This window comes from Alosa pseudoharengus, unplaced genomic scaffold, assembly GCF_046254945.1.
Source record: "Alosa pseudoharengus isolate Yale_2024_CS ecotype anadromous, Long Island Sound unplaced genomic scaffold, YU_APseudo_1.1 YU_APseudo_1.1_scf_24, whole genome shotgun sequence".
Classification (NCBI taxonomy): domain Eukaryota; kingdom Metazoa; phylum Chordata; class Actinopteri; order Clupeiformes; family Clupeidae; genus Alosa; species Alosa pseudoharengus.
The window spans coordinates 4,632,990-4,646,358 of NW_027468689.1; the positions used below are offsets into that span (position 1 = coordinate 4,632,990).

General features: G+C 41.4%; 1 protein-coding gene across 1 annotated transcript; it reads right to left on the reverse strand.

The window, feature by feature from the left end:
• Window positions 1-851: 851 nt before the first annotated feature.
• Window positions 852-11,000, reverse strand: tmem255b (transmembrane protein 255B). The gene is made up of 9 exons (XM_076303789.1): window positions 10,943-11,000; window positions 10,617-10,759; window positions 9,825-9,887; window positions 5,689-5,778; window positions 3,813-3,899; window positions 3,176-3,261; window positions 2,512-2,671; window positions 1,654-1,815; window positions 852-1,085 (listed from the first exon to the last, which is right to left on the reverse strand). Exons 1-9 carry the CDS (start codon window positions 10,998-11,000, stop codon window positions 852-854), a joined length of 1,083 nt encoding a protein of 360 aa, XP_076159904.1.
• Between the last annotated feature and the right edge of the window lie 2,369 nt (window positions 11,001-13,369).

Below are 13,369 nucleotides of genomic sequence, written 5' to 3' on the forward strand. Positions count from 1 at the left end.
TCAAGAACTGAATTGGAATTTAAGAGCCAGAGTTTCAATTCAATTCTGGAACTTTGCACAAGCCTGATTAATACCATAGCTCACATCATGAGGCCTGGGATATACATGGTTTTTGACCAAGTGTGCGCATTGTTGCTTCATTACAACGCAGGTCGCTACGCATGTTACTGGAGGCAGACCACAGAATTCAGACCCAGAGTTGTAAAAAAAGGCCGGTCTTGCGTGCCCATGTACGGTCAAATACTATGACTATACTACCGCCCCTAACGTCAATGTGAATATTGCATCTCGAGTATGTGCACGACTGACGTATCAAACAGATGCAGGACGTGTGAGTAGCAGAGCTGGAGCATCCCTCTCTATCTTCAAGACCCTCCTCTCATAACACTCATAACATCTCTCTTTTTAATATTTATTTTTTGGGGCTTTTTGCCTTTATATCAACGGGACAGTGGAGAAAGACAGGAAGTGAGTGGGAGAGAGAGAGATGGGGAAGGATTTAAGTATTTAAACTTCTGCACTCATCCTCTACCAGTATTTATTGTTGTAATATTAATTGCTATGTAAGGTCAGTTCTGCAAAGTAGCTTGAATGCAATTCCTCATTGTTGTAAGCCTCTTTGGATAAAAGCATCTGCTAAACCAGGTCAAATCAGGTATATCCCAGGCCTAAGAGGCTTGCTGGTCCCTACATAGGTCTTCAATTGTAGGTCAACAGGAATAGTCAATGTGGTCTGAATAAATCACAAATCAAGTTCCACGGTAGCTATAATTTCAGTAGAGAGTTGGTGGTAATCATCATTTGAAGCGCTTCTCCTCTTTAACCTAGATGCATTTGAGTCCTAAATGCACTCAGCAGGCATAGGGGGGAGGCTTCTCGAACATGCCACAGGGCTGGGCGTAAAGTGCAGGGGCATTAGGGGTGAGCATGTAGCCGGAAGGGTTAGCTTGAGAGGCAGTAGAGGGGTTTGGGGGGTAACTTGGGTTTTGGTCGTGGAGCTGAGTTTCTTCCAATGGGGCAGTGGAATCTTCACTGTGAGGCTGAGGAACAGTAGAGTTGGCAGGATGTAGGCAGCCATTTTGGTGCTAAGAAAAGAAATGGAAATGAATCATATATTAATTATTCATAACACTACGAGGTTCAACGGCCCCTCCGTGCATTACCACCTCAAATGTGCATTTTTATGCGCAATTATAAATATCATTATTACTGAAAGACACGTTACATTATGCATACAAAGTTGCACACAAAATGCATAGATGAAGACAAGTTAAAGGGACACCAGGCAAGCCTGATGCTTTTTCTCTACGAAACTCCCCCTCACTCGGTCTGAAGCTCTTTTCCTTTTCTTTGCATCTTCCGTCAAGGGTTTTCGCTGCTTCTTCGCCGGCTCTGCCATTATACACACGTTTGCAACAATCGCTAGTTTGTAAACTGATCCTGGTTCGGTCGGCGGGTACGATACACTGAACTTGCAAGCGGGATATTCTTCCTACAGGCAGTAGGGGCGGGCGAGAGAGTCTTCATTCGCCCTGTAATGAGTCATTTAACCATATACCGACTTACGAAGATGAGTAATTAACACGAAAATGTTGCCTGCTGTCCCTTCAAGCTGAATATCAGTAAGCCAAAACATCCATGGGCTGTACTTACCTGCATGGGAATAGAGTAGTTTGGGTATACAGGCAGTGCTTGTCCAGGGGGGCAGAACCTCGGGTAGGTCACCAGATGCTGCGTGGGGTTATACAGCATGTGTGGGGGGGCCAGGGGAGGAGGGGGGTTGGGGGTAAGAGAAGCCTGTGGAGGATCTGGGGACTGGAAGAACGGAACAAAAACAATCCAAGATGTCATCTTTATTATCTCTCAAAAGATGGCTGCAGAATGTCACTTTGGACTTTGAACTGTATTGTATGTAGGGGCAGATGTAGCATAGTGGCTAAGGAGCTGGGCTAGCATGCAGTAGCCTGAAAAGTTGTGGGTTTAATCCCCGGTTTCCACCATTGTGCCAGCTAGGCACTTAACCCCGAATTTCTCTGGGGACAATGACCCTTGTAATATAATTGCCATAAGTGGTCGCTTCGGATAAAAGCGTATGCTAAATGAACAAATGAAGAGTTTGGTTCCTATTCAATTGGGAAGACTTGAGATAGAATTGAGAAACTGATCATTTTGCAGTGGTCTCTTAGTATGTGTGTTATTACTCTCCCCCTCATATATACTGTACAGAGCATAAAGTAAGTAACATTTCTATGCCTGAAGTAATCAGACATTTTTGAAGTGCAATATATAATGTCATAATTGCCTATTTTCAAATCTTAAACTGAATTCAGGCACAGTGCCTGAAAACTTTAAGCCCTGTATATCAACTCATTTAAGTAAGTTCCATATCACCAGGTTCTGAAAGGCTCCCAGGATAGCTGTAGTGATGATGTTGAGGAAGATGGAAAATCAATAATAAAAACTGCCACTTATGTATTGGTCTCTCTACCATTTAAGAAAGCTCCATCTCACCACGTTCTTAAAACCTCCCAGGATAGCTGCAGTGGTGATGCCCAGGAAGATACCGGTGACGTTGAGTACCACAGATGCCCACAGGAGCCGATGCAGGTGGACCACGTCCCAGCAGCCCCTCACACCCACGAACTCATAGTAGCGCTCTTGGTAGTCGGAGCTAGAAGGGTGTCAAACAGAAATGTTCCACACTTTTACATTTGTTCATTTAGCAGACGCTTTTATCCAACGCAACTCAAAACGAGGAAACTTTTAACTTCTAAAACGAGGAATAACATTAAACACTACGGTGCAGAGATGTTTGTAGGACTTCCAGTTATGTTCTTAGTGCTTCAACCCTAGAATACACACCTACACACAAACACACAGCAATGAGCGGTCGTGAATCAAAAACAAAACAAAAAAAAACAAGCAACAGGTTACAGCCTAAACAAATATATTACTGAATTTAGTAAAACACACACGTACAGTGCATTTCAGATATACACAGGACAGGTGTTATATTCCTCGTGCTATAGAGGATTTTCCACAGCGGCCAATCAACAACCAAGCTTATTTACCATCAAAAACAAAATCACAAACAAAGCAACCTTTGTGGGCCAAAAAAAACCTATTCATTGCATATTGGAGTTCTCTGCTGTAAGCAGACAGCCTGAATCCTTGCCTCTCACAGTTGTACAAATCACAGCAATAGCAGCTGTTGGCCTTCACGCGGAGCTCACACCTCTTGTTGTATGACTGACAGGTTACCTGCAAGACAGGTAGGAGGGGAAAAGAGAATGCTTGCTTGATGATGGCAATTAGCTGATACTCAAGGGTCGGTGGTAGCGTAGTGGCTAAGGAACTGGGTTAGCATACAACAGCCAGACCAAGTTGTTGATTCCTCTGTTGGTCAGCCATTATTCTTTACCCTTTTTTCATCTAGTCACCGAATATCCCAATATGTTTCCCATGTGATTACATTACATTTACTCATATCCAAGGCGACTTACAGCAATAGAATAACATTTAAGATACAGAGCTACAGCAATAGAATAACATTTAAGCTACAGCAATAGAATAACATTTACGCTACTACTACAGCAATAGAATAACATTTACGCTATAGTGCAGAGGAGACCATAGCTAGGAAATACCACTGCATCTGTCAATACTGGTAGAAGAGAAGTGGTAGAAGAGGAGGAAAGAGAGGGATGTGGAGAGGAAGGAGGTAGAGAAGGGAAGAGTGTGGCATGGCGTATCAGGTGTGTGAGGTCCGAAGCGCTAGGAGACGAGTAGACGCGCGTTTAGGTCATTCTCACCTCAGTGCCACCGTAGTAGTTGCCGTACTCATGGTCCACTCCACTGGAGTAAAATGAACATCTGCCCTGTATCAGCGGACGTATATCCTAGAGTAGCGATAAGAGACAAAAAAGGAGTCATTTGAAGAGTTGTGCAGTGAAACTGTGATGGACATACAGGAAAGTATGGACAGATCAGGTGTTGGTGGACGTTGTGCAAACCTGCTGTGCATACAATTCAGTATTCAGAAAGTTTTATTCTGTGAAAGTGACACTACTAGTCATCTAATTACCAGAGACGTGGATACAAAATAAAGACGCCCATGGCGATGGTGCTGTACAGTAAATAGAAAACATTAGATCCTGTAGCCTGACATGAAATATGACGTTTTTATATCAAGCACAGCACTAAACTTTAGGCAAATTTTCAAAATGTTTTAATCATCCCACAGATGTTTTGGGCCAGACCCCTTCTTCACAGGGTTCCTACGCAGTATGGAAAACCTGGAAAAGCATGGAATTTGATTTTAGTAATTTCCAGGTCTGGATAAGTATGGAAAAAAGAAACAAGGGTATGGAGAAATATTTGTGTTTCCAGACTATTGCATTTGCAGTACTAATCACTTCACTCAGGTCATAATGAACCATTCCTACTGTTGTGTAGTGTAACTATCAGTCCCCATCATCAAGATACAACTATGATACAACTAAAAATGACCCAGCTAAATGGACAAATATTAAGTGTCATTTTTTAATTCACTTCAGTTGTCCATACCTTTGTTTTCACCGAGTTATCCCAAACCAGAAGTGGCCGCAATGTCGAGAATATGGTCAGAAAAATCTACCGAGAAGTTTGGAAATTTGAGTATGGAAAAAGTATGGAATTTTGAAATGGAAAATGTGTAGGAACCCTGTCTTCAGTGTGCACTGCAATGTTTGAAATGTGGAAATATTATACACTGAAAATGACACACACTGTCAAAGTAATGTCACACTCTAAAACAAACAACATTTATCGTCATTGACAGAACTATGAATTCTGCACTATGCCAGGACGTTCTGCAGCTGGATGTCAGGTTCCATTTTGCAGGAACTGCAACCTGGTGTTAGCCTGACGAGCCAGACCCACATCAAGATGTAGGGTCTGGGAACTCATCATTGGCAGTGCTCAATCCGAGGGTCGGGATAAACGGTTGTCTTTCAAATTCCCTCTGCACACAATAGGATAGCGCTACAACTCTTAAGTCCCATGCGTTTGCCCACCAGCGGAGCTAGTTGGCTAGTTGATCAAACTTTTGCCAACTTAAAAACAGCTAAACTCGAGTAGCGCTGTTCGCCAGCAGCAGCATCCATCTTCTTTGTTTTGAAGTGGCAGCGAATTCAAGCGGAACCGTCGCAACTCTGCCATCATTATGTTAAGCCCGCCCACTGACTCTATACACGATGTGATTTTCCTGATCGAAGTTTAATTTTTCCAGCTTGCAAGCCAATGGAGAGTTGCTAGACTACCCTGGTTGCAAATTTACATTTGCTGCCGCTACGGTGTGTCTAGATTTCTAGGCTAACCTGGTGGAGTACTTTGCGAAATCATTTGTCGGCCCAATCACAGCCACCCCCTGGGGAAGGGCAGAAGGCCTACTGACACACACTCACCAAACTATCTTTCATCACATTGCAAGCATCCTGTACATTTTTTTCAATGATGATATTGAAAGGGGTGTTTCCAAAGCAGAGACCTAAAACCATTCAGCTGCCCACAATTTCACGATCATTTGTGATTTATATCTCTCCCACCAGAGAGATTAGTGCATTTGCCCAGAATACCAGTTTGTAACCATAGATTTGAAAGAAGATGCAGCATGACAATGATAAAAAAAAAATGGATTTGTGTACTCACAAGGAACTCAGCAGCGATGACTCCATCGATGATAGCGCAGAACAAACAGGACTTTATCCCCAGACTGATGAAAATGATGGCTGCTATGAGCTGAATGATTACAACAAATTAGGTTACACATATAAAACTTACTAAACAACGTGTGATGACATGATGGGTGAATGGAGACATACAGTGCTTTAAGTACACAAATAGGTTCCTTAATTTGGAGTTGTATGCAGGTTTAGCCACCTGTGTAGAAATTACAATTTTTTTTATTTATTTTGAGTGGAATAAATAGAAAAGAAGATAGATAGACGCCCTGCTAAAGATTAGTATAAAGGGGTCTTTCCTCAAGCATTAATGCAAACTTAAAATACTTAATGCAATATTACGTATTTTATTTCATTAACTTTTAAAAATGGATGAAATGTAACAGCAGCTGTAGCATGTGCAAATGTTTGGCCCCCTAAGTCAGAACAAAGCAACACTTCTCACTACTTCAACATATAATTCTGAAGTATGCTTTGGATCGTGTCTGTCGTGTATGCTTTGGATCGTGTCTGTCGTGTATGCTTTGGATCGCGTCTGTTGTGTATGCTTTGGATCGTGTCTGTCGTGTATGCTTTAGATCGTGTCTGTTGTGTATGCTTTGGATCGCGTCTGTCGTGTATGCTTTGGATCGCGTCTGTCGTGTATGCTTTGGATCGTTGGATCGAGTCTGCGCCGTGGTGAGCAGCAGCATGTCCCTATAGCCAGAGACTTCCTAATGTGGAGACACAGCACTCAAAAAATCCTCCATAGAAATGCATGGGGCTAGTTTGTAACGCCAATATGGCCGTTGTCTACACATATCCCACCCCTTCCTCGGCAAAACGTCGACATGTGAATACATTGAGCCAATCATGTGGTGTGTTGTGAAGACATTGTGCCAATCAAGATTGGTGTTGTGAAGCCTTGCGCACGCGCATTTCTGCTGAATAGGATGCCCGATGAGTGCCCAAAAAGTGTTGCAATATGGCCGCCGAGTGGAGGGACTTGCCTAAAAGGACTTTGCTATAGCTCTATAGCTCTGTACTGTGTTTCAGGTTTGTATTTTATAACCTTGTAATGCTCTGTTTGTAGAAAACCATCAGCGATGAACACAATTGTTGGGGGGGGGGGGTGCACAGGATTGTGACAAACTCGTCTCGTCTGAGCTAGAGATAAAGGTGGGAATGGAAATGTAAGCTTTTTGTGCCAGCGGGCCTCATGGGGAAGGTCAAGTCCTTGGCCCAACAAAAGCGACGAGCTCAATGCACTTATGAACAGCCAGACTTTGAGTGTGGCCTGATGTGTTTTACGGAAACCTGGCTTAAAGGAGAACATTCAACATTGGGCCCTGTTGTTCGGGATCACCGAGGTCCCTTCTGTCAGTAGGGAGGGAAAATCAGTGTTAGATAGCTCTACCTATCCTGCTTGTAGCGAGCACAGCCCGGCTGCTACAAAGCTATGGGGACAGATTTTAAACGGTGTTTGTGCATCTAAAAATGTCATAATCTCACAACGTTTGAGCTAATTTGTTGGCACATTTGCCCCACAATGTGCTATATTTCAGTGAAGATAGAAAAGATTGAAATGAAAAGACTACTATCTACCCATGTTTTCTTCTTTTCCGTTTATATTTCTGGGGCCTTATAACCTTTAATAGACAGGACAGTGAGAAGCAGACAAAAAGTGAGTGGGAGAGAGACTGTGTGTGAGCTCCGGAAATTACCGGATTCTAACCTGGGTATATATAGAACGTAGCAGTTGTTAAAATAAGATCTGCTTTGAAATCGTTAAATTGTCAACCACCAGCTACCAAACAGCAAACAGCTATCTGGCTCATTACATGTGTGGGCTGACGTTCTTCTTCTCAAGCCCTCCATAGATTAGTCCCTGTGACTCAGCATCTCTCAAGGCATGCTCACACCACCTCGATATGGACCAGGGCTCATTAATTAATTAATCTGCTATCAATTTACTCTGTGTGAGCTTTGTGTGGGTATAAGTGTGTGTGTGTGTGTGTGTGTGTGTGTGTGTGTATGTGCATGCGTGCGTCTTTGGCGTGAACAAGTGTGTATATGTGACCATGGAAACATGAGTCTCTCGGTTCCTGGTACTGAACAGTAGAGCATACTAGAGGCTACCTAATTAAATTTTAAGTACTGGCCGGCGTGGTCGGATACTGGACAGAGTCCAGTGGAAGCACATTAACGCCAATGCAAAGCAGAATGGTCACGTAGCGCGTTTACTTACGCGGCTTCACTCTTGATCAGTAAAAAAAAAAGACAAATGACTAGTGTTAATTTCCCAGAATTTGACTCCTTGTGGTTCAAAATGCAGACTCTTACCACAACAGTGACCCCCAGAAGGAACATAGGCCCAGACTTTATAATGAGACACAGCACTCAAAGAATCCTCCATAGAAATGTATGGGGTTAGTTTGTAATGCCAATATGGCAGTTGTCTACACATATCCCGCCCCTTCCTGTATTGTAAGTAACCAACCGCATGATTGACGTCACCTGTCTGAAGCCGTTACCAAGATGGCCGCACAGTGGTGAGACTTGCCTATAAGGACTTTGATCTAAGGCCCTGGGGCCTAACGACCCTGAGATTACAGGACCTTGGGCACATAAATATGCTCCCTCCACCTTGTCACCTGGGTCTGCATTACATTCTGCCACATAATGACCATGTGGCCAAATGTACCAGGCAAAGTTGGTTTCCACAGTAACGGCATGCTCTACAACACCACTCCAAACATTCAAAATTCCACTGAAGACCTTCCCTCAGAATTTATGCAACGGAGATCACTTTGTAGGTCAACGTTAGTAATTTGATGTTGACCTAGATGTCAAAGGTGATGTTCCTTCATCCATGGGGATATGTTTGAGAGACATTCAGGGATCCATGCCGAGAGGTGTCGTCTGGTGGGAATGACAGATAGAGTTGTGTATCATCTGTATAGTATAAGTATATATACTCTTTTAGCTCTATAGTAGTGATATGAGAGCAGATAATCTGACCCAAGGAGGTAGTGTAAATAGCAAAGCAATACAACTGGCCTTCTTATGGTGAGTAAATCCAGAGCATCAACTACAGTGGGATCAATTAAAGGCTCAAAATGGCCAGAAACCAAGAAGAACCAAGTTCCAAATGGCTATGACCAGAGAGAGGACCGGGAGTAAGCAAGAAGACAAATATATTTGAGTGTCTAGTTTCAGAAACAGACTCATCACAGGTCCTCAACTGGCAGCTTCCACAAAACACCAGTGTCAACACCAACAGGAGGCGCCTCTGGGATGCTAGCCCTCTGGGCAGAGTTGTAAAGAACATATCTCAATGGGCAAAAGAACACAATCGGTGGTCAGAGGGAGACTGGAAAAAAGTTACGGACACACAAATCTAAGAACATTCACAAGACACAGACCAAATGCTGGAGGAGTGGTTGACTCCTGACAGGCTCGGTGGAAGCAATGCAATAATCTGGGGGTGCCTTGGGAGATTTGTACAGGATGAAGGGGATCTTGAAGAAGAAGCTCACTCAGCACTGTGCCATACCCTGGGGTTGGAGCTTAATTGGAGTTCATTTATTTCTACAAGAGGACAATGAGCCAAAGCACAGCTTCAAACCATGCAATAACTAGAGAGAAGAAGCTGTCAGCGGGTACTATTCTGTCTTTATAATGGAGTTTTCCAAGTGGCCTCAAACTTTTGAATGCCATTGTATACATGTATCGTTCATCTGCACCTATCTTGATTAAATGCTTTTAAACATGATTAACAAATACAAACTCATAGTCTAAGCCAGTGGTTCTCAAATGGGGGTACGTGAAGGCACTCCAGGGGGTACATGAGATTTTAAAATGTAAAATATACATACATATATTAATATTTAGCAGTTCCAAAGTTTAATAAATTAGACACTGATGGCACAGTGCTCTGTTTTAAGTCTTTTTTTCTCAACTAAAAATGCTTTGCGCTGGTTAGGGGGTACTTGGCTGAAAAAATATTTCACAGGAGGTACATCACTGAAAAAAGGTTGAGAACCACTGGTCTAAGCCATCATCGGCATCTTCCTTAGGGACTTTTAAAATGCATCACAACAACATGAAGTAAATAAGACTCACCATGGGTCTGCGATTCTCCATAAGCTTAATGCCAAGAATACCAAGGAAGGACCCAAAGCTCAGCTTCGGAGTGAGAGAATAAGTGAGTGGTGATTAGAACTCAGCATTAGAACTCAGAGATTATGGAATGTTGACTAAATGACTAATGTTTCCTAAGCCTACTCCTTAACATGAATGTTATTGGGGAAAAAAAGAATTCTTAATAAAGAAAGATTTATTCCCCCTCTCAACCATTTAGTTTAATTAATGAGTATCAATTGTCTCACAGCATGAGATTGCAGTCCATATTTTCATCTACCATGCTGGTGGTGCTGCAATGACCAACCTAGTAGGCTATTTGTTGCAGTGACATTCTTATAAACTTCTAAACTCAGCATTTTGTCTCATCTGTTGAATAGTTTCAACCACATTTCTTAGTCAACTTTGATACTTGATATTGATAGGCCTATCACTATTATTGTGATATGATATTATTAGCCTACTAGGCATAGTAGGCTACTAGGCCCAGTTTAGTAATAGGCCTAGTGAATGTTTTCGTTTTCTTTTAATATGTGTCATATTCTTATACACACTTTGTTTTTGTCATGTGTAGGCCTATTCTTTACTTTTCTCGTTATTGTTATTCCTCTCGTTTAATCAAATGAATTGCTTTGGATAAAAATAACGGCCTATATCTTACTTCGAGTTTGCAACATAGCCTAATAACTCTGTTTCAGTCTGGCTAAAAACGAGACTGCTAACAGTTTGACATGAAGATGGAATGTGACGGCAAACTCATCGGGTGGCACTTACAATGATTCCCGGGTAGAAGCCAGCCACAGCAACATTGTCAGTGCGCGTTGAAGCCACCAAACCAATTGTTAGAACGACCAGAGACAATGCAAGGAGAGCCAACGTGCACCCGAGGGCCGCCCGTCTCCGCTTCAGGTAATATTCTAACATGGAGGAAGGAAAACGTGCACACAAAAGCTTACAAACGTAGGCTACAAGTGGCCAATGCAACGGCATAAGAATATTTTTCTAGGAAACACCTTGGCTAAATTGCTGGTGTAGGCTAGCAGTTACTGAATGTTCGTTTCTAAATTGGTGACGAAAATACAGTGACTTTTCCATCTTACCCGCAGGGTCGGAAGCACCTGTCCCGGGTGGAACTGGAGGAGTAGGCTGTGGCTGCATATCCCCCCAGAAGAGTTTTTGCGTCCAGCGCAAATATTATCCAAAGGAAATAAAAGAGGAGGTAGCCTATGGCCCTTTCCAGTGGTCAATAAGACTAGAAACCAAACAAACACCTATTGGTTTGTCACAGCATCTTTTGTGGGCCACTAGTTGTTTGGCCACAGCTTAACATGACCGCTCCGACACGGGGAACACGACACCGTTGGTTAGAAATAGATAGCCTGTAGCCTTCTACATTTGTCTACAAGAATCATCTTTCTTCCGCAGTCGGTGGTGGACTGTTATGTTTCACACGCAGGTGTTAGTTGGTTGATTTGTTCTGATAACAACAACACCAACAACAACCATCATAATACAGTAGTCATAATAATAATATGATGCCTTGTGATTGACATAATGTTATAACATTATTATTATGATTATTGCCTATGATTTACATTATTGTTGTTGTTCGACTATTATTAGGCCTACTATTAGGCTATTACTTTTATGGGGGCAAACTAGACACCCTAGGCACCCTAAATGTAGGACTAGTGTAAGTGTGTGGCACCTTAAGTGTAGATTACATTTCTTATAGCTGCCGAGGAAGTGAGCTATTTGCAACCCTTTCATGTACAACTTGAGATCATCTGAAAGGGGAGATTCCAATTGTGTGGTGAAAAGCTGTTGGGAGAAGGGTGAAATATGCAGAACAAACACTCTTAAAACGAATGTGTTGAAAACAACACAACTTGCATTGTTTTTACATCTCTGTGTCCAAATAGGGACAACACAGTGTTGTTTCCTTTTTTTATTTGGGGTGGGGTTTGTTGGAGCTAAAAACATCATTGTTGGTATTATATACCGTCCCCCTGATCAGGCAATTAAAGATTTTAACGAAAGTCTGGAAAATTGTCTTGATAGGATAAATAGAGAGGGTAAAATTTTTTATATCCTTGGTGATTTTAATATTAACCTTTTTAAACATAATTCAGACACCCTTACAGATGAGTTTCTAAATACTCTTTATTCTAGTTATTTTTCCCTCTTATATTTAAAGCTACTAGGGTAAAAGACAATTCATTAACTCTAATTTACAATATCCTAACAAACTCTCTGAGTGAAGAAATGAAGTCTGGGGTTTTGTGTGTGGATTTGTCGGATCATTTCCCTATTTTCCACTTATCTAAAATAAATATTGGTCAAATCAGACAAATGGATAATTCAATGCATAAAAGGTTTTTGTCTAAACCAAATATACTTAAATTTAAAGAACTGCTTGCCAGGGTTTCCTGGGATGATGTATATGAGGATGGTGATGCTGAGTCTGAATATGAAAAGTTCATGAAAATCATTGGCTCTCGTTTCAATGAGAGTTTCCCCTTGGGCAAATCTAAAAAACTTACTAAGGATTTTAAGAAACCTTGGTTTACAACTGAATTATGAAAGCAATTAAGGAAAAAGAATAAACTTTACAAAAAATATATTTCTAATCCTTCTCCTTTAAATCATAGTGTGTACAAATCATATAGAAATACTTATAGTCACTCAATTAGATCTGTAAAAAACAATATTTTAGTGAAAGATTTGTGCAGTATTCAAGTGATATTAAGCTGCTATCAAGGCAAAATTCCACTGCGGGGTTACCAGAGTTTCATGATGGTGATAGGTCTCTTAAGAATCCTTTGGATATAGCTGAAAAATTCAATGATTTTTTGTCAATATTATGCAGGAACTGGCAAATAAAATCTCTGATTGCAACGGGAGTCCCTTGGACTTTATTCCAAAGATATATCAAAGGATTTCTTCTTTAAAGCCCCCTGACCTTGAGGAAATCAATGAAATAATTGACAAGCTAACAACTTCATCAGCAGGTCATGATGGTATTCCAACTTTTCTTGTCAAGGAGGTGAAAAAAAAAATACTACAACCACTTGTCCACATTTTCTCCTTGTCCCTGAAAACAGGCATTGTGCCTCAGGACTTAAAGATTGCCAAGGTTATTCCCTTGTATAAAACAGATGATACATGTTGCTTTAATAACTATAGACCAATATAAAGTCTGCCTTGTTTCTCAAAAGTACTGGAAAAACTGATTTACAGGAGGATTATCCTCCATTTAGATTCTAATGAAATTCTGTATAAATACCAATATGGTTTTCAAAAAAATCATTCAATTTATATGGCACTTCTTCACTTGATAGACAAGGCAGTGTTTCCCATACATTGACTAATCTGTGGCGGGGCGCCACAAAATAAAATTCGGCCGCCACAGATTAATATTTAATTAATTAATTAATTTAATTTAATTTAAATTAAATATAAGGTCCAATCCTTGCATTGCCATTGAGCTGCGCTTTTTACGCACGCAGCCTTTCCTTGCCCCGCCC

What these genes read in the sequence shown, in the direction of transcription:
- tmem255b (XM_076303789.1), bottom strand. Translation starts at nt 11,000, where the DNA reads ATGCAGCCACAGCCTACTCCTCCAGTTCCACCCGGGACAGGTGCTTCC. An exon ending in GATTTGTACAACTGTGAGAG is followed by an intron (nt 2,672 to 3,175) that starts GCAAGGATTCAG and finishes ACACCCTTCTAG; the next exon opens with CTCCGACTACCAAGAGCGCT. An exon ending in TGGGAGGTTTTAAGAACGTG is followed by an intron (nt 1,816 to 2,511) that starts GTGAGATGGAGC and finishes CCGTTCTTCCAG; the next exon opens with TCCCCAGATCCTCCACAGGC.